This window comes from Notolabrus celidotus, chromosome 9, assembly GCF_009762535.1.
Source record: "Notolabrus celidotus isolate fNotCel1 chromosome 9, fNotCel1.pri, whole genome shotgun sequence".
Lineage (NCBI taxonomy): Eukaryota > Metazoa > Chordata > Actinopteri > Labriformes > Labridae > Notolabrus > Notolabrus celidotus.
This window is the reverse complement of record NC_048280.1, coordinates 14,987,812-15,010,145: the sequence shown is the minus strand read 5'-3', so window position 1 is coordinate 15,010,145 and position 22,334 is coordinate 14,987,812. Positions and strand designations below refer to the sequence as shown.

Sequence of the window (22,334 nt, the reverse complement as noted above, 5' to 3'; positions counted from 1 at the left end):
ACTTCTTGACAAGAACACACCAACACCTAACAGACACAAACACACTCTTAACCTTTGTTTACATCTACAGCATGGTCCCTCTCTATTTGCCTCATTTTTACTCTACTCCTCTTGTTGTAGCTGTTGCTGAAGAGAGAGAAAAGTTAAAGCAGGAATTGGTATTAAGTTATACTCTAATTCATCTGTGTTTACCTTGCAGCTAAATTATACTTCCTGCCACAGAGACATTGTATTGGCCGGGAGGATCAAAGTGCTTCTGACTCAAATACAAACAATGACTATGTCATTTCTTTTTCCCTCTGAATTTATGTGTGACTGCAGTACAATTTGGAGCAGGCCTATTTATAGCCGGCTATACCGCCACTGCCGCCACCACCCTGCAGCCTGAAAGTCACACCAGGAGATTTTGGGAGGGGAGTCCTTGAGCTCCTCCGTCAACGTGGAGCAATGCAGTGACAAGTTTGCTGATGAGGTTGGTCACTGTGAAGTCGCAGTGCACCTCTCTTTCCTCTCACACACATGGCTGCATCCCTTTAAAGATGCAGAATGTAAGTATGGACTCTCTGTACTCTAGGTTATATACACATCTTAGTGCATGTGAACTGAACACAAACACTGCACATGTGGGCTCACTCACACATGCACACACACAACTTCTTCGTATCAGTGAAAGACTTGTGGTTCAGAGTTCATGATGAGTGTTTTTCTCATTCTTAAAATCCTATTCTGTGCTAATTTCATTATAATCAATCGTGTGTTACTTTCCATGTGATGTCACTTGCTCATATAATAAGCACATAGCAAGATGAGAAACTCTACTACTGTCACAACAGAGGAGTGACAGGAGGAAGAATAGGGTAATGAAATATAAAAACTTACTTTATATCTTTTAAAGAAAGTTCCAGAGAGAGTTATGAAATCCACTCCTGGGCTACCGCACACGGTCTTCTGAGAGTCCCAATCACAGAAACCAAAACAAACAAAAGTATCTGGTGTGCATCTCTAACACCGCATGTCCCACTCGGCTGCTCACTGATGCTCTCTGGAATAAGGAGGGTTCTCTGCTCACAGCTCCCATACTCACAGCCAATCATATCAGGGAGGTTCTTACCTCTTGGCCAATCATGTGGCTCTCTTGCTCCGGCCTCCTATCCCCTCCTCCTCCTCCTCCTGCTGAAAGTTCCCATGGTTGTGGACAAACTCCGAAGGTAAGGAAAGGAAAGGGAAGAAATTGAAAATGGGGTTTATTAAAGAGAAAAAAGGGAGAAGACTGTGACAGAGTGGAAAGACTGCAGCAGTATTTACAGTATGAGGAAATGGGAGCAGCTGTGGAAACATATCTATTTGGAAAGTGTAATCAGATGAAGTGTAATCAAGCAGATATGGAAACAGAAACTTTGGGAACTGTTGTGTCATCAAATAATGAATGGCAAGTCTACCTTAACCATTCTTTGCATTTATGACCCTTTAAAATGTCTTCTTTATTTTTGCGATTATATTTTTTTGTATTTGCTAGTTACTCAAATATAAAGCTTCCACCAGGAAATGATTCGCTCAGCATAAAGACAGATCTACCTTGCCTAACGCCCTTGTCAGTCTTTAATTTTCTGCATTACTTCAGGTCTTTTATCTTCTACTGACATATGTTGTGCATACATGGTATGTCATTATAAGTCATTCAAAAGACTTCTGTGACAAAGAATTGATTGATAGAGGTCAGGATGGGTGAATGGGTAAAATTAACTCAGGAATGTCACACAGTAGAACAATGTTTAAGTCCCAAATGAAGACAACAGAACTTACAGATGTAATGCCTTTGACTTCCTTCACCTTCATTTGAATCTATCACCAAGTGCAGCATATGTTTATTATTGTTAACATGACAACAACACCCACTTCACTATGACAGCAAAGGTCACATGACTTTGTCCCCTCCTGTACACTTAAACGTATGTGTTAGGGTATTGTTCCAGACTATTTCTTGGCCCATAGAAGGAACTTACAATAGTCTTGTCTGTGCTGGTGGATCATGGCTTTTTCCGCAGCTCCTTTTCAAGCTATACTAGCAGTCTCTCTGCTCTGTTTCATAATGAGTGGTCAGATATGAGATTAATAATAATCTCCCAAGCTAACTCGATGCAAATAAGTCATTAAAAAATGCAGAACTATTCCTTTAGAATTAGCTCATATTACATGAGATAAACTGGGAAGATGTCCAAATGCCAGAGGCAAATAGTGGTTAATGAATACTCAAACACTCCTTGGCCAACTTTTCATGATCACTCCACAAAAAAAATCTGATTTAAAGACTGTGACAGAAAGAAAACCATAGATTAAATCTGTTTTGACATATTTGACTAAGAAGCACACATACACAGATGCACTAGTATATCCCAGATAATATGACTCTCTCTTGCCTCTGTGGCCACAGGGGATACAGCGTTCCCTCACAGAAGCATGAATTGCAAATGTTCTTTATGTTGTCGTAATATCAAATTGACAAGACAGTCATGGCTCGTGTTGAAGAGCCAATGAACGTCTGCTCCCCTCGTACACTGCTGAGGCAGGCTCTGTCATATACATTTAGGCTCCAAGGCCACCAGTGACATACTCTGACGCATATATTCCCTTACACAAATACGCTCAGAACAGGAGCAGAGCCACATTTTTTTGACCTGGGTGGCCAAACTGGGATGCAGACTTTTGCAGGTGTGCAATGAAGTAGCCTTTGTGTGCACACACAAATTTAAAGCATTAATTTACCCTGTCCATCTCAGCTAATAATTTCTACTGAAAAGATGTTATGTTCATGTGCATATATTTTTTAAATGTAAAAGTAACTCAACAAAGTGGAAATATTTTGATCCCCTTTGAGCTTAATCTAGGGAGCTAAAAGGAGGCAGATGCTCAATAAACCTAGAATACAAAAGGAACGATCTGGATTCTGCCATGGCTGTTGGACAGTGGACCAACTCTTTACCCTTGAAGGGCTTCTGGAGGGTGCATGGGAGTTAACCTAACCAAACATGTCGACTCCGCATATTAGTATAGTGGCTGCTTCATAACAAAAGGTATAATTCGAATCCAAGTCAGGGCCTTCCTGTTTGAAGTAAACGTGTTTTGGACTTCTCTAATTGAAGTATTGACAATGATTTTGAAATACCAGATGAATATGGAAAATAAATAAACCTCAGCAAGTTAAAACTGCAAGGTGGCACATCGGTGTGGTTAGATGTTCAAGGACGCAGTATGTGGCAGGACAGGGTAATGGGGTTAGGAAGGCTGCCTCACAGTAAAATGGTTCTAATCCTTGGTAGGGCCTTTCCATGTAAAGATTGAATGGTCTGACTTGATTCTGTTTAAGACTTAAGCACAATTTTTAAGTGTAATTATATGAGGTTAAGTGTAAAAACCATTAAAAACACTAATGTGTGACCTTACAGCAAGAAGGTTCAGGGTTCAAATCCTGCAAGGGGTCCAAAGCGTGAAAGAGGGTTGATTTGCCTTTGCTCCACTGGATGCTGGACTATACTTTTGAATGACATAATTAACTAGAAAATGAATGGACCTTAACAGGTGAGCACTGCAAGGTAGGCCGTCGGTGAATTGGTTAGTATTGTTGCTCTATACAAAGGTGGCTCTGGTTCGAAAGCCGGCAAAGGGAGAGTACTGGGACAATGAGGCGAGAGTTGAACAGAGAGCTACTATAACATGAGTACTACTTTTGTTAGTGTACTCAAGAGGCAACTCATTATCTTTATGAGCAGACTCTCAACATGCAGACTTTGGTATGGCTTATCACATGACGGCATGTGGCTTCTTTATAACTTCCCATCATATGTTGATGCATAAAATGTTTGATGTGTGTAAAAATAAACATGGCTTCAGATGTTTCCAAGAAATAGCACACTTTCTCTCTTGTTTTTATTGAACCCCAGTTTCTAGGGTGTTGCACTATGTTATAGTTCTTTAAGCTTTCAATAGAACATGAGTGCAATGATATGCAGTTATAGTAACAGGGATGTGGTGGTGGTGGTGGTAGGGCCAAGAATTCCCAGTGACTCCCCTTGTCTTTGACAGCGTTTAGTACATCATGGTGCCATGAAAGAGTGCAGACAGACGTGAAACTGAAGTGGGGGAAATGTTCCCAAATACAGCATACACTTAAACTAAAATGTTTTTTATATTTAGGACTCATAAGTATGTGGTACTCGTGGTCCCATCTGCATCGTTACATAGCTTATTTTCCGTGTAGGTGCTCAGGCTCTTATCCAAACAGGATTCGACTACGGTCTGCTGTAAAGAGTACACTGAAAATAGTTGACTATCGATTAAGATCTTACACAACTTAAAAAACCTGCTTTGTGACAAACTCTTGGCACAAAATATATAGAAATTGGCAAGCTCTAACAGGGAGTGTCCTATAAGAATGTAACAATGCATCATTGCATTATGGGAAAAAATATAGTTCAGCATTTCTGCAGTGTGGTCCATTCAAGGGCCTGAAGTTGGATTTTTATCTCATCTGCTGCAATTTTTCTATTTCTTAAGCATGTCTTTTCACTTCACATGAAGGCAGAACAAAACAGTGAGAACACCCCCTTTAAATGGAAGAAGACTGCAGGTCACAGTGGGTTTACTTCACTCGGTGCATATTTGTGGATTCTCTTGACTTGAAAGTTATAGTACTCTGGATTAAAAAATCTGGTTACATCATGCACCACAGCAAGACCCAAGAACAGCTTGAAGGGTGAGATAGTGTGCAAAGCAGCACCTAAGTAACAACTCAATGTATGGCAAACATCAGATTTCATCAGATCAAACCACTGTGTGCTCCTTATGAGAAAACCTTCTGGACATATGTTGGCAAGTCTTCATCCTGTCTTTACATCTCTGGGACATGTTCAGCTCAGGGCTCTCATCCAGTCAAACAGCTAAAAACATCATATTACTCACATACTATTGGTATTCATGACTCTTTTGGAGGCACAACACTGTGCATGTTTAGACTAACAAAAAAAAGCCCCCAAAAGAGCTCTAGATTAACATAGTTCAGAGTCCATAAAACACTGCAAGTACACTCCAAAAGATGAGATAACAGGAAATAGCATCAAGCAAGTGTAACTGTGCTGTTGTTAATTTCTGAGAACACATTTTGAGGTAATGTTCCTACTGCCTCCTGAGTGAAAAGATTCGCTCATACAGATACCCACTGAAGGTAGTGTTCCTCTTCTCTCCTCCAAATATTGACTGAACAGCTGTAAAAGCCAAGCCATTTTTCACACAGCGGATAAAAGTGATTACATTTGAATCAGGCTACCTTTGCGGACTGTCTCATCCATCTCTGGTATAAGACACTAGTGCTTTTTCTTCTTTTCTAAACTGGGTTGAATGCATCATTCAAGGCTGTGTGTTGATTTAATTGAAAATAGAAAGAGATCAATCAGCGGGTAAAAGAGCAGATCAACATTTAGGGAAACAAGCTGCTCAACAGATTGATATCACTCTCACATCTGTCCTTGAAATTTCAGCCAGAAGTTTTAGTGCTTGCTGCGCATTTTAGATGACTTTTGACTGGATTGTCTCTTAATTTCTTAAATTAGCAGAAAAAATACAATCGAGAAAATGTTTGTTAATTAACTACTGTTGGAGCCATGAGGGATTCAAGTGTTTATATTATGTAATTTAGAGGTTTAGGGTAGGATATTGTTTGTATACTTTTTGTGATGTTATTTTTGTTGTTTGTTTACAATTAGGTTTATTGTGGGGTCAGTTAATTCGATTATTTACGGGTCATGTGCTAGGGGTGGGGATATTGAGTTCATTTAGGCCACCTGTTTTCTTTTGTTTGCAGGTAGAGAGAGCGGGTGAGCTGGGTTTCCGTACATTTTGTTGACTGCTTAGTTTATGCTTGTGATTGCTATTTATCGCTTATTTTTTCTATTTTCTGTTTGTGCACTATCACAAGTTGATTATTCTTTTTCGTTAATAAAAGGTTAAACTTGCTTTTTTGTGCAATAGTGATTTTTGCTTTCAGCGCATCCGACACTAACTAGGCCCAACCTCAGCCTCTCAGCGGCTTTTGGCCTTTTGTAGTCGCTACAACTATTGCTTGTTTGTAATTGTTTAGTATTTCAGTCACAGCTATCACAGTTTTCTTAGGTATAGGTACCAAAACTACTTTCTAAGTAGGCTGAAAAACGACATCAACACTTAAAATTGGTTTGGACGTACACAGTCGTCTCCTGGGTGAAAGAGAAACAGATCCACTGTGATGATCAAGGCAGGGAGCCCACTATTCCCTGCAAGACTGTCACCATCCAGGAAGAGTACTGTGTTTTCAGAGTACTTCCGTAAAACATCTGACAGCTGAGAATTCCTGGAGTTTTGTCATCACTTAGGAGTAACCAGGCATCACTGTGAGTCTTGATACTCGAGATCTGGATATACTTTGTAATGAATATCTGTATGGCAAATTTCTGATGGGCAAGAAGCCAGATAGGCAGCCACGGATACAGGCACATGAGTGGGCAGACCCTTAGGGAAGAGCCGGGCAAACAGGCAGGCAGACTGCGATTCACAAAGCATACAAGAAGAGCGCAGAGGCTGCCCAGCCCCAAGGCTTGTCAGAGTCACAGGAGTGGAAGGATTATGCTAATACTATGCAAAAGCCGTACGCTTTGTTCCTCCTCTGTACTGTTGCATCAAAACATCATACACTGGGAAACATCAGAAAAAGGAATACAAATTTACATCTGCAATTTGTCAAAGCAGAGGGAAAGAGCTTAGCCTTTAATCTGTTGACCCTAAAAGATATAAAGCTAGCTCTCCTTGTACACATCATGTACCTGAGTGGGATACATAAAAGGCCTTTTTTGCTTCCAGTCTTTAAACAAATGGGATAGTGTGCAGCCTCAGAGGTGGCAGCTTACACACAGCAGACCAAGCTCGCTCCACTAAGACTTTATTGGACAACAAGGTGGTGACCAATAAGTCAGCTTTTGGATTAATAATATATTGCAAAGGGGGCGATAAGTTCCCTGGAAAACATCCCGTGGTCCAAAACGTGGCGTATTTGTTCCACTGCTGTGCACCTGCAGAAGCTGTTGACAGGAGGCTTCACAGAGGAGCTGAGAGATGCTTTCATGCTGCGAGGTGTGGGGACGCAGTGTTCTGCAAAGTTTTGCCCAGAGGGACAAACACACAGTTGAAACTGTGTAAAGGTACATGTGCATAGAAAAGCCATACTGTCAGAGGACCAGGATGTTCACATTGATGCAATTTTGTCTTTTTTAAGAAATTTTGCATATAAGATTTTATTAGTCAATTTGATGGTTTGGACAGTCTGGGGGGAAAAAGTACTTGTATGTACTTCTGTGAAACATTCACACATATTGAAGGCGGTTTTCAAGCCACATCTCACAAATATAGCAACTGAAATGATTGTGAAATCGAGCAGGGTATCACAAAACTAAAATTCACGACCTTGAATTGAACATGGAACATGCAAGTCCATCACTCATTACCGTCAGCTACTGGGATCAGTTGGAAAAATATCGTTGCATAGTAATCAATTATGCTAGCATCCAGGGGACTTTCTGCCGCCATGATCAGAATTGTGCAGCCTTAGTGCCTGAGCATGCACAAGCTTTGTTTTTCTCCCAGTGTGGAGAACTATCAAAACTGCTTCCCTCCTAGTTAAAATCACAGGGATCATAAAGTGAAGTATTCATGAATTTTGTATAAAGAATAAGATGCAGTAAAAGAAGGTCTCTGCATAGCAGTGATTTCAGCCACCACTGGAAAATTACTTGGGAAAAATGCCTCCTTAAAGTGCTAAAATGAACAAGTTTTAAAAATCTTAGGATAAGATTGAGTTTTGAGACACTTTGATTTTATAGCTGTATTTTTGCCCGTTGAAAAGTGTTTGAAATAAGGTCTCAGACATTCAGATCAGATTTCAACCTGTTGTTAAACTAATATCAGTTTTGAAAACCTCATTTACATTTACTGGTAGTGAGAACTGGTCGAACCCAATAATAATAATAATAATAATAATAACTGATATTTATATAGTGCCTTTCAAGAAACCCAAGGTCACTTCACAGGGTCAGGTAAGGGGTCTGGGGGGTAGGTGGGCATATCTAACGGGGAAAGGCCTTGAGGAAAAGTTGCATTTTGACTGCTTTCTTAAAACTGTCCAGGGTTGGGGCGCTGCGGATGTCGGGAGGGAGAGAGTTCCACGGAGTGGGGGCTGCCACACTGAGTGCTCTGTCCCCGAAGGTCCGCAGCTTAGTCCGGGGAATGGAGAGGAGACCAAGGTCCGAAGACCTTAGGTTCCGGGATGGAGTGTGTTGGTGGAGGAGGTCGGCCAGGTATTGGGGGCGAGGGCATGCAGGGATTTGTAGGTGAGGAGGAGGAGCTTATAGGTGATGCGGTACTTTACAGGGAGCCAGTGACAAGAGTTCCTGCAGGGTGGCCCATGGATATATTTGTGCTTGGGAAGGTGGAGCCACGAGTATCTGAGTTAAGAAAAAGTCTTACCTACGGGTAAATTTAAGAGGTGATGACATCCGCCATGTTAAACAGTATTACCATGAGTTATGTAGAATGTAAAAGACTGTAAAAGAAGAAACTTAACTTTACAGATGTTTTGCTGGATGGACTCAATAAACCTTTCTGCACCGCATCTTTGACTTCTCCAGAGAGTTCTTTGAGTATTTGATCGGCTCCAGTATTTATAACGGTATTTTGTCTAAGTGAGCCCAGACTTACAGTATCTTCTGGTCCTGACATTTTGACTTCTCTGATCCAGCAGGACTTGAAATTGGGCTTTGACAAATCATCAAGGATTGATTTCACAACTCTCGCACAATTTAACCCCGAAAATATGATGCAATCAAGACAATCTGAGAATGACAACTAAAAAAGTGTTGCTGGTAGTAGGATAGACCTGTTTTTCCCTTAGACCAGTCTGACATCAAAACCACCAGATTCAACATGATAAAAAAATGTTGCGATATTCACAGGAAGACAGAAAGGCAGAGAGAGGTAACATAAAGTCACTGAGCCAGTGGCAAATGTAGTGCTCTCTGACTTTGGAGAGACAGCACTTCATTGTTGATTATGTTTTTTTGTGGCTGACAACAACAGATGCAGAATCAGGATGACAAGGCAAAAACTGATAAAAAAAAAACCCTCCTGAAAAAGGTCATACATCTTACTCAGAGATCCAATAAACATCACTCTAATCAGACAGAGACATATTTCATATTTAAAAAAGATTCTTTTTGGGATAGAACAATGACAGCAGTAAATCTCATTTTCATAAACATACTTACCACTGGTCTTGCTTTTTATATTCCTACATAGAACTTAAAATAAGGAGAAGAGACAGAGTGAGGGACAGAGAGAGATGAGGTTATTATTAGGGCGACCAAGTACCCACAATTATCTAAAATACCAATAATTATTCTCTGAGAGCCATCTGCTCTCTGCTGGCAGGCTCAGCAGTACACCCACACATACACACCTACACATACACACATACACACACACGCACACACACACACATGCATACGCACACACATAGTACCCTGCTCTGCTTTGCTCTTGTTATTATCAAGAACTTAACAGACCACCCGAGCGACTCTCTATTCACTGAAAGCTGTGACTACATTCACTTTGCATGAATCCCATTTTAAGACATTCAAGAGGGTTTGCAACTGATGAAAATTTCTCAGTTGGGCTGCTACATTTATTCATAAAATATTACAGAGTTATATAACATCTAGAAAGTGGTAAAGATACTGAAAATATATAATTTTGTCTGCCTCACGTGTCAATCCAGTTTCTGTGGTCCTCTTTTGTCACTGCCCCCCCTTCTGTTCTCCCCTTAAAACTGGGGTTGGTGGTCAGATTTAGATACACTTTTTGTTATACTGGTTAAAATGATCTTTATGTCCTGATGGCAATCAATACATAATGTGTTCTTAAAAAAGAGCGAAAAAAAGCTGCTATCTACAGCCGGAGTAAACCTGGGAAAACACCAACCAATCACCGCCTTTAGGGTTCCAAAACTTTAAACCAATCAAATCTCATCCTGCTGTTCTGCCCGCCCCCTGTGCGTACATGTCCCCGGCGTTCACTCCCCGTGCTCTTCCTCTGCTTCCCCTGCCTCTACAGACTGCCCCTCTCTCGACCCCTGTCCCCTCTGACCCGATGAGGGGCTTTGCTCTGGACTGTAGTCCGGATCAGAGTCTAAAAAGCACTCTGACAAGCAAAAGAATTAACGACATCTAGTAAGTCCTACAGAAATATATTTGTACTGTAGCGTCCGTCTGGGCGCTGTAGGGATGACGAGCTGAATCGTGAACACTTTGATCTTTAATAACCGGTCACTGTCGGCCGTGATCACGCCAACCAACAAAGCAACAATCAATGTTTGAATGAATGAAGAACTTCTCCTGCTTGTCTCTCCTCTCTCCCACTCGCACACTCTACACCTCTCCTGATGCCTTCACTAACCGTCAACACTGTAGGAATTAAGAACATCTACACTGAACACGTCTAACAAACAGTAGAGCTGTTACAGTATTATATGTATTATAACTTTTCTCCTGATATTGTGTCATCAGTACAACTGGATAATGCTAGTATGACAGTTGTGAGTACTAACAGCAGCCATGTTTGTTTGTGTTTTTAACTTTAACTATGATAATGTTTTGGTGAGGACTGGTTTTGAATCGGTCACAATCATGTGGTCATGAATCAGCAGCGCTCATGCATGTGAGCATGGGCTCGTTTTGGAGGAGCTCCGAGGGGAAGGGGGGGAGGGGTTAATTGGACTCCTGAAGACATGCTACATTCAAATTCATGCTAGTTTTCCGTGACTACCAACCCTAGCTTTAAATTATTCTTTTGTTAATTGTTGTCCTTCACCCAAAAATGTTCACCGCTGTAGGAGATAGAAAATCACATGGATGTTTTTTTTCCAAACTGCGGTCAAGGGTCAAGATGAGAATTTTTCAACCTTTGGTGAACATGACGCTAACATTGCCTGGAGGTGGTCTGATCTTGCAAGTCATATTATCCAAAAGAAAAACAACTACAATCCGGCTTTCTCCCTGTCTGTACTGCAGTCAGCTCCTCCTGTGTAGTGAGACTCTGCTATTTTAAGAGCGTTACAACCTCTCCAACAGTCACCACAGATTATGGTTTAGACCAGGGTTTCCCAAAGTGTGGGTCGGGACCCCCTGGGGGGTCACGAGACATGATTGGGGGGTCGTGAGATGTCTTCCTCAATTTATTTTTTTAAGTTATCTAAAAATAGTACATTTTACCCATTGTAGTAAAAAAATATTGACAAAAATAGTAGCAAGACTTGAAATAAAACCTTGAAAATAGAAAATGTAAAGAGTTTTCTGCCTTTCTTTGTTGCCAGATGACTCCTTAGTTTAGGGTAAGTGAACAGTTCATTATCAAAAGCATCAGTAGCAGTAGGTTAATTCATAACAGCACAGTATACACAGCCACATGCTCATACAGGTAGGCTAATTTTCTGTAGACCACCTAAATGAAGCCACATTAAATCACTTTGAGGGGACAGTAGGCGTCGAAAGTCTTTGGCACCTATATTTTGGGGGTCCTGGGCAAAAAAATTTGGGAACGCCCCGCAGTTTGTAACATTTCAGACTATGTCACTTTGGAATTCTGGATTGTTTAACACTCCAACAGCCCTTGAAAACGCTGATTCAAATGTATGTATTTCATCAGTAATCATTCTTAAAAATGTCTATGATAAAAATGAATTACTTGACTATATTAATGTGAAAATAAACCTGCAGATATGTATCACTGGTCTCTTTCTATGAAATTAACAAAGCATTTTAACCTATATCAGTTCATTGTTCACATTTTCCAGCCTATAATTTACTCCTCATTTCCATATACGTTTACAGAAGCAAGTCAACAGGATGTCCATTCATTTCTATGGAAATCTCTGTGATATCTGACATTTCTGCAAAACTCCTCCCTTTTTTAGCTAAAGGAAACCAAAACCAAACTGCTCCAACGTAACTTATTTAGTTGTTCACTTTGCAAACAGAGTGAACAACACGTGTGACATTCACAGCCAAACCCTCACAACTATATCTCATCTGCAGATTTGTGGATGTGGTTTAAGATTTGATGAAAATTTCCAGGCAGTATTCAGTGAGTGAATCCTAGAAACTCTAATGCTTTCCTGTTTTGTGATTCAAAATATGGGTCATAGTTTTTTTCCAAGAATCTTACCAACGTCAAACCAGTAAGAAAAGCAACACACACACACCAACCCACACCCAAATTAGAATACTAATATTAATGAAAATCCATCCATTATCTTGACCGCTTATCCCGTGAGGGGTCACAGGGGGCTGGAGCCTATCCCAGCTGGCTTCAGGCAGAAGGGAGGGTACACCCTGGACAGGTCGCCAACCTATCACAGGGCTAACACAGAGAGACAGACAACCATTTACACACACTCAAACCTATGGGCAATTTGGAGTGATCAATCAACCTGATGAGCATGTTTTTGGACTGTGGGAGGAAGCCGGAGTACCCGGAGAGAACCCTCGCATGCACATAACACAATAGAACATGCAAACTCCACACAGAAAGGCGCCTGCCCGGCTGGGGATTTGAACCAGGAACCTTCTAGCTGTGTAACAACAGCACTACCCACTGCACCACTGTGCAGCCCTTAATGAAAACCTATAAATACAATTAAGCTGCACTTTAACACTAATGTGAAATGTCCATTTTACATGTAAATAAATGACAGTGCAGAAAATATGTCACTCTTTCAAACAAAATGAGGGAGTGTGTTGCACTTTCCTGTGGAATGACTTTTAGGATGAAGTGTATATATCCACTATTGGACCTAACTGAGACCGAAGTAACATCATATCTGCCAAATCAGTTGCACATGGTTAATCATCCAGAAGTTATTGGACATATCAGAGCTAATTGCTCTCATAAAAACATGTCTTTTATTCACGGGTATGACAGATGTTGACAATCTGTCTGATTATATTGCCCCATCTGCTTTTCTATATTAAGAAAGTTCAAGAAAAATGTTCTGTGCAGCAGCACAGATTAAAACCTAATGTGACTTGAAAATTAAAAAAATTAAAAAATACAAGTTTTATAATCTTGGCGTCTCTTGTGGTGGAAAAGCATGCACAAATCACGCTCACCGAGTCACCACATTAGTGTTACACACATTTGCAGTGATGAGTCGTCTCACACATTCAGCCTGATAATGACCTAGTTATCCCGGCCTCTTTAACAGTCAGACCAGGGAAGGACCTGCGAGGGAGGCCTAGAGACAGACAGCGGCTGTTGGAAGTCATTATGGTGGAGAGCCATCATCCATACCCCCTAAGGGCTGGCTGTCCTGCTGCCTGCTATCATCTCTCCAGTCATGCTTAATTTCAGTATAAATCCGCAAAACAATCATGACGGAAGCAAAACAGTCTTTTATAATTTCATTCTCTGTGGAAAGTTGTCATATACGAGAGCTGGGTGTCATCATTGAAAAGCTCAGGCTCTGCTTGATGGTGTGGTTGCTATTATTATGTGCCACTCTGGTGCAGAAGGAACCAACGCTGATGTCTAAGAGACAGGTCAATGTGCTCTCCTGTTTCCTGGGTGTGACTGTGTGTCACTGTACTGACAGAGTATTAGAAAAAGAAGAAGCCTATTTATTGTTAGAGATCTGGAATCTAAATGTTTGCATTTTACTATTCTACATTATAGTTACGCAGAAAAGCTTGGAAGTTTTCATGCTTAATTGAGTTGTGGCCTTTTGACCTTTTGTCAGCTGTGTCGATTTGGGGTAATTTCTGTTTTCCTTACAACAGCTACCCATTTTGGTGGTAGTGTGTGACCTACTAACATCCACTGAAGTGGCTAATGTGCATCCATACCATCAAAACTAGTGTATTAACTGCAACACATATTTGGATAGTGATCGGCTGTAGTATCTATTTGTGAAATGGTTACATCCAGTGGTGGACAAAATCAACAGCTTCATTACTTAAGTCAAAGTATAGATACTCCAAGTAAAATATTACTCCAATACAAGTGAAAGTTGCTCTGTCAAATTATTACTTGAGTTAAAATACTGAAGTACTTGCTTTTAAAATACTTAAGTATTTAAAGTACTTTTTAAAATATCTCCAAACTTTATATTTTCACAAAGCATAATGGCAAGAATACAAAGGAGTACATTTGGTTACAACATGTTTGTCTAGAAAACATTTCTTAAAATCTCTAAAAACTATATCATGGAATAAAAACAGACACTAAGTTACTCCAAGCACAGACAACTTTGTTGTCAAACTTTGTTTGAAATGTTCATCTGGAATGAAACAAATGTTAAGTAGCTCAACACGCTTTCTCAGGTGGGACAGGAAATGTTTGTATGTTTGGGCAGAGTGGGAAACAAGGAGAACATTTCCAATGATACTAACATTCTTCATGTCAAAAACCTCTAACACGGGCTGAAGATTTGACCATAGGGTGCTCATGTGGAGAGTTACAGCCATCATTACCACCTCTACATGAACGGCCTGATCTGAGTGAAATTTGCTCTGTGTTTGCTCCACGTTCAACCGTGGAGACGCACGATATACAGGTATGTCTAAACCACTGAGACAAACAGAACTACACAAACACATTTTACTGTCTTAGGGATCAGATTTCAGAAAAGATAAGGAAATTCATGAAATGACTTCAAAGCTAAAGTAGTTAGTAACTACAGCACTGATAGAAATGTAGTGGAGTCAAAAGTACAATAATTGTCTTCTGAATGTAGTGGATTCAAAGTAATACGTTTCCCCCCAAAATAATACTCAAGTAAAGTACAGATACTCAAAAAACTGTACTTAAGTACTGTACCCAAGTAAATTTACTCTGTTACTGTCCACCACTGGTTACATCTGTGTGGGTCTGTCTCAAGGTTGTATATATGCAATGAGTTGTACTTGCTATGCTTAAGTTCAAACGAAGCCTAGTTTGACATTTAGGACAGAGTTGAAACTCAACTGACCTTTTAGGGGTTGCATCAGCTGAGATAGTTCCAACGTAAGCATGTGTTTCAACTAAATCTGATAACAATCTCTGAGTAGGTGTAGTCTTTTGTAAAATACCAGTTGGCATGGTACATTGTCAAAGATGGTATCATTTGGGGGAGAAGGAAGAGCAGAGGATTTTACAGATTGTTTCGTGTCAGCAGCACGTTCTCTGTGATAGATTAAAAATATACAATGATGACTCACTTCCATTTCACAAGAAGAGATATCATTTACCAAGTGATAGTGCACCTCTGAATAAACATACCTTTACATTACTGTCAGTCGATTAACTGCAGTTCTTTTCAGTTATTAGCTGTTAGCTCGAATAAAAAGTCTGCCCCTTGTTAGGATTTAGTTTTGGTTAAAATTAATTTAGTGCTTTTAGATTCCTTCATAAAAAAACAATGTAACCAGGTATACATTTGTTTTGTTCTTGAAAACACTAAAGTTTAGCAGAAACAAGCTTTTAACTAAACAGCCAATGTAATTTACACTTCATTATCCTGCAGGAACAGAAAACCACACACAGTTACTGTTCATATTCAGAGATAAACATGGACCATATTTCTCAGAAATATATTCCAGCAGATGACTTATAGCAGGGATGCTGTGGTCTTTTTTTATGAATGAGAAAGGAACTGTGTTGTTGTAAACAGTAATCAATCTTACAGTAATGCACTTCCAACTGTTCAGGGCAGACTTTTTCAAGTCTCAACATGACAGCACCACCTACTGGTGGGAAGAGGTCATTAACAAGTAAGATTCTAACTAAAAGGATGAATTGACATTAGCATACACTGACTTAAGGTAGGGGCTTGTGTGCTTGCATGTCTCTCTGATAGAGATTAAGATATGTCATGAAACGTCAGGTTACATTTTTTACAGAGCCAGAGTAAGAAGAGTTGCATTCAGGTCAAATACACTTTTTTTTTTTTTTTTTTACATTTCAGCTTGTCATTTGTAATAATGCTGCCAAAGTGTAGCTGGTATAGTCTGCAAGAAGTGAGGCTTATGCAACATATTAAATGTTGATCACTTCCCATTTAGCTTATTTTGCTCAGAGTTTAGTAATAATGTTCCTGGGTCAATCTGACACCAGGGTATATTTAATTATCCAAAAAGTGTCAGAACCCCAAAAAATCACAATAAACATTTTTAAATCTCATTATTAGCTCCGTTAATAACAATTTAAATCAATATTTAGTGCAATGGTGTTCTTTAATTCTCACAGATCATGGTTCAATGATAACGCACTCATTTTTTATGAAAATTCATGTTAAAAGTGTGTGTGTATGATTGGGGCGAAATATATCACACAGTTGCAAAGAAACAATTCATTTTTGACAATTCTTTTATGACCCCTTTTAGCCACCACTTTGGCTGCCAGGTCAAATTGCCCCAAACAGTATCTATGTCAAAGATGTAGGGGGGGCTGCAAATGTGTGAAATAACCATTTGAATTTCACTTAAGCCAAGCAGAAGAAGTTCCACATAAAAAAAAATACTTTAAAAAAACTGTATTTTGATTTTTGAACCTTTAAAAAAGGGTCCATTTGGACCCACAACATAACAGGAGGGTTAAATCTTGTATTTAATACTCTGCATTCTAACATTCAATCATTTACATAACTTGGATAGTTTAGGAGGCTTTGCTTTAAAAAAAAAAACTAAAACTTGAGACAATAAGCAAAAAGATTGTTTTTAAAGTACAATCATTTATTTTGTATAAATACATATAAACTACAATATACACATTTATGGTCACATAGTTCTTACGGATTCTTAGTATAGAGGGATTGATAGGAACCTGAAAAAGTTCACCACCAATTGTATATACTGCATCTGTAAATCTTAGTGTTAGCATGAGCTTGCACCTGAAAATGCAAGCTTCATCCTGTGGCCTCAGTCCCCAGAGGAGCAGAGTGTTACGCTCACCTTTTCTGTTAAGATCATAGTAACTTACTTTAAAACTACTCCACAGACCTTGGTCCAAAGGCACTGCCTGACTCCTGCTGAGTCTGAGACTGTTAGCCACAGATCTTCAACACACAAAGCTAAATACCTGAAAAGCAGGCAAGCAAAGGCTGCTCATGTTTTATCCAAGAAGTGAATCTGACAAGTTGTGCGGTCCTGTAAGACAGTGTGGTTTGCACTCAGTAGGAAGTAGTTCTACTCTTGCTCTGTTCTGGATCCTACAAGACCCACAGTGGTCAATCAGCCTTCCTCTCTAGACTCACAGTCCACACCAGCGCCTTCATAGGACAATTATGTTGACTTTGTAAGTATGAAGATAGTTCTTTACACCAATCTATGTACCATCAGCAGTGGATGTGACTCAAGCCATTAGAGAACTGGTCATGCATGCGTGATCAAAACTAACACCGTGCTGTGCATGTGTATAATCATTGAAACAATGACCTGAACAGGGCATGTGTATTTTCAACACCATCAATTTTAGGTCACATTAAATACATTTATTCACTTTTCTGTGCATACTTTAAAAAAATAAGCTGAACTGGATTTCCTAAAGTCTTTTGAAAGGGAACATCAAGTCACAAAGTAAAAAAAATTATGTGTCAGAAGAAATCTGAAGAGGCTCAGTATAACTGTACGGCCTAAGGGTACTACAAGTGAAGCAAATTAAATCAGTGAGAGAATGGAGTCCATTTGAAAACGTAATTAACGGACTGTACAATGAGGAATAGTTGGAAACTTCCACAGCCAAACAAGGACAGGCTTTAACTTCAGTGTAAACAAAGATTAAAAAACCCTTCAGCTTGGGTCAGTAAACCTCTTAAATATAGCTTTGGTTGTAATTTAAAGATTGTCTTTTGCAAAAGTAAGTAGAAATGCAATCAAAAATTACAGCCCAAAACAAATTGGGGTTGAATTTCAGACTCTGCTGTGGTTTTCTTACGTAAATGAGGTCAACCCCGAAACCCCCTGATGAGCCTGCTCCTGGCGGTCACTCTTCTTTTTCATGACTTGCATTTCCGTTCATACTCCGTGTTGAGTGGTGCGCCCATGTCTGAGCCTGCAGAACTTTAGGCAGCCTCTTGCCCTTGGTGTAGGCGTGGTACCAGAAGTTAAGAAGAGGAACAGGAAAATCAGGCGTACAGCCCAATGATGTAGATAAAGATCGGGAACTGGTAGGGGCAGTCCTTCATGAAGAAATACTGGGAGATGTGGCTGGTCACCATGACGAACTGGATCTGGAGAGCAACAAAGAATTAAAGGGGTTAACACAGGGATTCATCACGTCAATTTAAGAACATAAGAAGCTTATGACAACATTAAATAACATACCAGCTGGATGGAAGTGACTGGTACTTCTTCACCACAAGTACTTCTGGTAGCTGGGGCCCATGGCAGTCAGGCGTAGTATGAGATACATGATGACATGGACAACACAGTTCAGCATGGCGTGGAAGGTTCACAGACCACTAGAAGTGAGGGTATCATTTAGTGTTAAAGTGTCAGGAATTCACTGACATAATGGAGAATTAAAAAAAAACAAAAAAAAAACAAGGAAGAGATTTACCTGCTGAAAAGCGAACTCCAACCACAGTGAAGGGCATGATGGAGTGATGGTAGACATGAAGAAATGTCACCTGGCTGTTCTTTTTCCTCAGGACAAAGAAGATCTGAAGAGAGGACAGGTAGAGTGTCAAAAACAACAGCATGGGAGGCAAAGAGAGAAAAAGAACTAGAAGATAATATGTATTCAGTTCATCACTTACTGTGTCCAACATCTCAATGAACTTGGAGAAGTAGTAGAGCCAGCATGTTGCTGCCATCTAGAGGGGAAAAAATAAATAAATTTTAGTACAGGTTCAGAGAAAAAAAAACAGATTCTCAAATCAGATACAGCAAAACATCTTGACCTGTAAATGAGTGACTTACCCTCACACCTTGTGGCGAATTAGAGTAGTCGACCAGGTCGCAGCGAAAGCTGTATCCTGTTCCCCATCCTGCCATCATAAACTAAGGCAAAGAGAGGAAATGATGTTAATCACGAGTGTGGAAAAAGACTACAACTGTCCCCCTGAAGTAATGTGTCCTAATGGTTAATGTGTAAAATTAACAACCTTCTTTGGAGGGGAAGTATGCTAGAAATAAAAGGATTGAAGCCAAGGATATCCGTTTACAATCACAGATAAAAATCCAACCCTCACTGTCAACATTCACGTTGGATAAACACTTGTCAGCAGGACATGTTGAAGTTGTGCACCTATGAAGCAACACCTGCAGAGCTGGTTTACCCTCAGATCACTTGTTTTTAAAAATGCATTCATGAACTATATTTCACAAAACCACTGATGGAATGTGTCATGGCCCTGTTCTTCACGAAGCTAAACAATGCAAGAAATACCACTCACTCAGCTAGGAGTAGGCGGTATGCATTGCTGGTGTCAAATCAAAAAAGAGTTGCAGCAGCACAAACTACATGTCAACCACAGCATGTGACTCACCTCGTAGCACATGTAGAGCGAGAGAGCCACCACGCCAAAGTTGTACACAATGAGAATCCCTTTAAGGTCGAAGGCTTTGCGGTTCTCCATTATCCGAGGCCCCAGAGACGTGACGAAGTAAATGTATGCCAGGATGATGATCGTTTGAGGGAGAGGCGACGACATGAGGAACCAGGTCCCCGTCCGAGAGTCTGTTAAAAACAAAGTGATGAGTATAGGAAACACACAATGGGTCATCGTAAATGCTTCTTGTATTATTTCAGTGTTAGAAGGCTCACCTGCATTTTGGATGAACTCATCATAAATGAGTGCGGCTGAAGACTTTATATTAAAAAACTCCATTTTCAGCCTCAGAATTTACCTGGAAGGAAGAAGGCAGAGACAAATGGTTATGAAGTCAGTTTGCACAAGTTTTGTTTTTCTTGCCTAGTTACAATGCTTTATGTCCAAGGACACAAAAAGTCAGTTTACTGCATGTTAACATAATAACTGCAGCAGACTCGGAACGAGGAACTTTCAAGGATAACAATGGTTCCTACAGTTACACTACAAACAGGAAGCAAGGCTCTTTTTAACAAATGCTCCATATAAAAAAAAAAAAAGTAGGAAGTGTGACCTGAACCAGTGAATCTAGTATCATCTCAATGTGCAACTGATGTTTTTTTAATTCTTTAGAGTTCAACAAAATTGCCATTTGTGGTTTCTTTACCAGCAGAGTGCCACGGCTGAAAGACTCTACTGTATAGACGGAAAAAGGCCACTTAGCCACTTTTTGCCGACTCCCCCCGCTTAAGACAGACAAAGCAAAGAGTGTACGAGGAGTACAATGAGCAGTCAGTGTGTCTCTCCGTTTTTGGAGAAAGGACAACTGTTTAGGCAAATGTATTCATGAAGCATGTAGACAAACAGAAACAAAAAAGTAGTCCAGCTATAACGGTATGCATGTTCAAGGGCTTGTACTTCAGTCAAGGTGAGCATATTTCATGGTGATACAAAATGTGAAACCTAAAAAGCTTTGCCACTGAGAGAAGGACGAGGCTTTGTGGAGAGCAGTCTTTGGCAACTGTGATATGTAGCCGAAAATAAGCAGCAACTGTTTTCAATCTCTGGACTTTTGATGATGCAGATTTAGAAGGTCAGTATTGGTTTTATGTAATAAAACTAGGCCCAAAAGGTCAAATCTCAAAATGACTGGCTTGATTGGTTTATGAATCATGTCAGTTATATGGGAAACACGACAAATGGGAACTCATCTTTACAGACTTCCCTTTAACAAGCCAGGAGTCAAATTCAAGTTTAACACATTTGATATTCCTGTTATATGTGTTTAAAATCTCATGTACCATTAGAGTTTGTCGAGTTTAAATACATAAAACATTTAAAAGTCTGTTAAATGCACAAAAGGCAGGCAACCCTACATGACAGGTTTTCTAGGTGTGTCCACCTGGCTGCAAAAGGAACCATTGGTGATGGCATTACAAGCCCCGACTTGCCAATTAACGTTGTGGGCAGGGGTATTGATGGAAAGGCTGCTAATCCCTGGACACACCTGCATTTTTGAATGCATGCAATGTTACAGACCACAGTTTGCAATTATAGGTGGTCCATCTGCGCTCTCTGTCTGGACACATTTAGAGACACTACAGACTTATGGATGCACAGGACGTCGCATTAATAAAACGAGAGTAGGCTGAATCTGTCTGATAATATATATATATATAAAAAAAGAATATGAAATAAGTAATTTTGTTTCTAACTCGTTAACACATATAAACTATACCCGGCCCTACCTTCTAACAAGGCAAAGTTAATTAAATTTGCTGTGGCTGTGTTTTGAAGTTAAGTTTCACTGGAAAGAGCCTTCCTGTGATCATTTAGATTAGAACGTCAAAATCAAGTTTGTTAGTTTCAGCCATTATAAAAAGGTCTTTTCCTACACGAGTATCACTCCTCACCAAGGAGATGAGTTGATGAGGAACAGGTGACGCGGTTGATGGAAAAACAAGTCCGACAGGTACCACCGAGCTCACAAGGACAGGAAGTGCTTCAGTAGTCAAGTTTAAAAGAAAGGTGAAACGTGTTCAAAGATTTAATTTGCCGGTGAAGTTCTTAAATTAAGAGTTTTGTCATCTTTTCACCGAAAATGTTGTAAAAACGTATCTTACCAACCTTATCCGCTGATGCCGCTGATACTCGATAAAAAATCCCGGTTTCCTGAAAAAGGTGTATCCAATTTCCCGGCTCACCCGCCGCTCCACTTCCACAGGTGTGCGTTCAGCTGCTCATAAGGTGGTACAGCGTGCTCTCCAAAACTTATGCAGGCCGCTGGGGGCGGGGTCTGCACGGAGACCACGCCTCCTCACTCCCTGATTGGTCAGTTTTAGTCTAACGTTACTAAAAGTTTGCATGCTTAAGAGATGTCTCATCGAAAATATGAGATTTCGTAACTATACATGAACTGGTTTGTCAATTAGGATTTGGTTTCAATGGGGGAAAAAAAGACCATATGTTTTTTTCCATTAACTCACCAAACCCACAAAACAGATTACTCAAGAAAGTGTAAGATGTAAGATGGCATTATCTGAGCTTTTAATGTCAGAGAAAGAGAATAATGATTCAAGACAGGTAGGTAGGGAAACAGGAATCTCACTTTTGTATTATCTGATGATATATACAAACAGAGCATCCTGGATATTATCTTATTATATTCAAATTCACAGCTTCAAATAAAATAAAAATGTAT

At 40.0% G+C, this 22,334-nt stretch overlaps 1 protein-coding gene across 1 annotated transcript; it reads right to left on the bottom strand.

Moving 5' to 3' along the window:
- Positions 1-17,538: 17,538 nt before the first annotated feature.
- On the bottom strand, positions 17,539-21,895 carry elovl7a (ELOVL fatty acid elongase 7a). Its single transcript, XM_034691894.1, is given in 10 exon segments — positions 17,539-18,229; positions 18,231-18,331; positions 18,426-18,443; positions 18,445-18,563; positions 18,661-18,763; positions 18,860-18,916; positions 19,023-19,103; positions 19,592-19,782; positions 19,870-19,952; positions 21,761-21,895. Coding segments are annotated over 9 exon segments (879 nt in total). The 5' UTR covers positions 19,934-19,952; positions 21,761-21,895; the 3' UTR covers positions 17,539-18,084.
- Between the last annotated feature and the right edge of the window lie 439 nt (positions 21,896-22,334).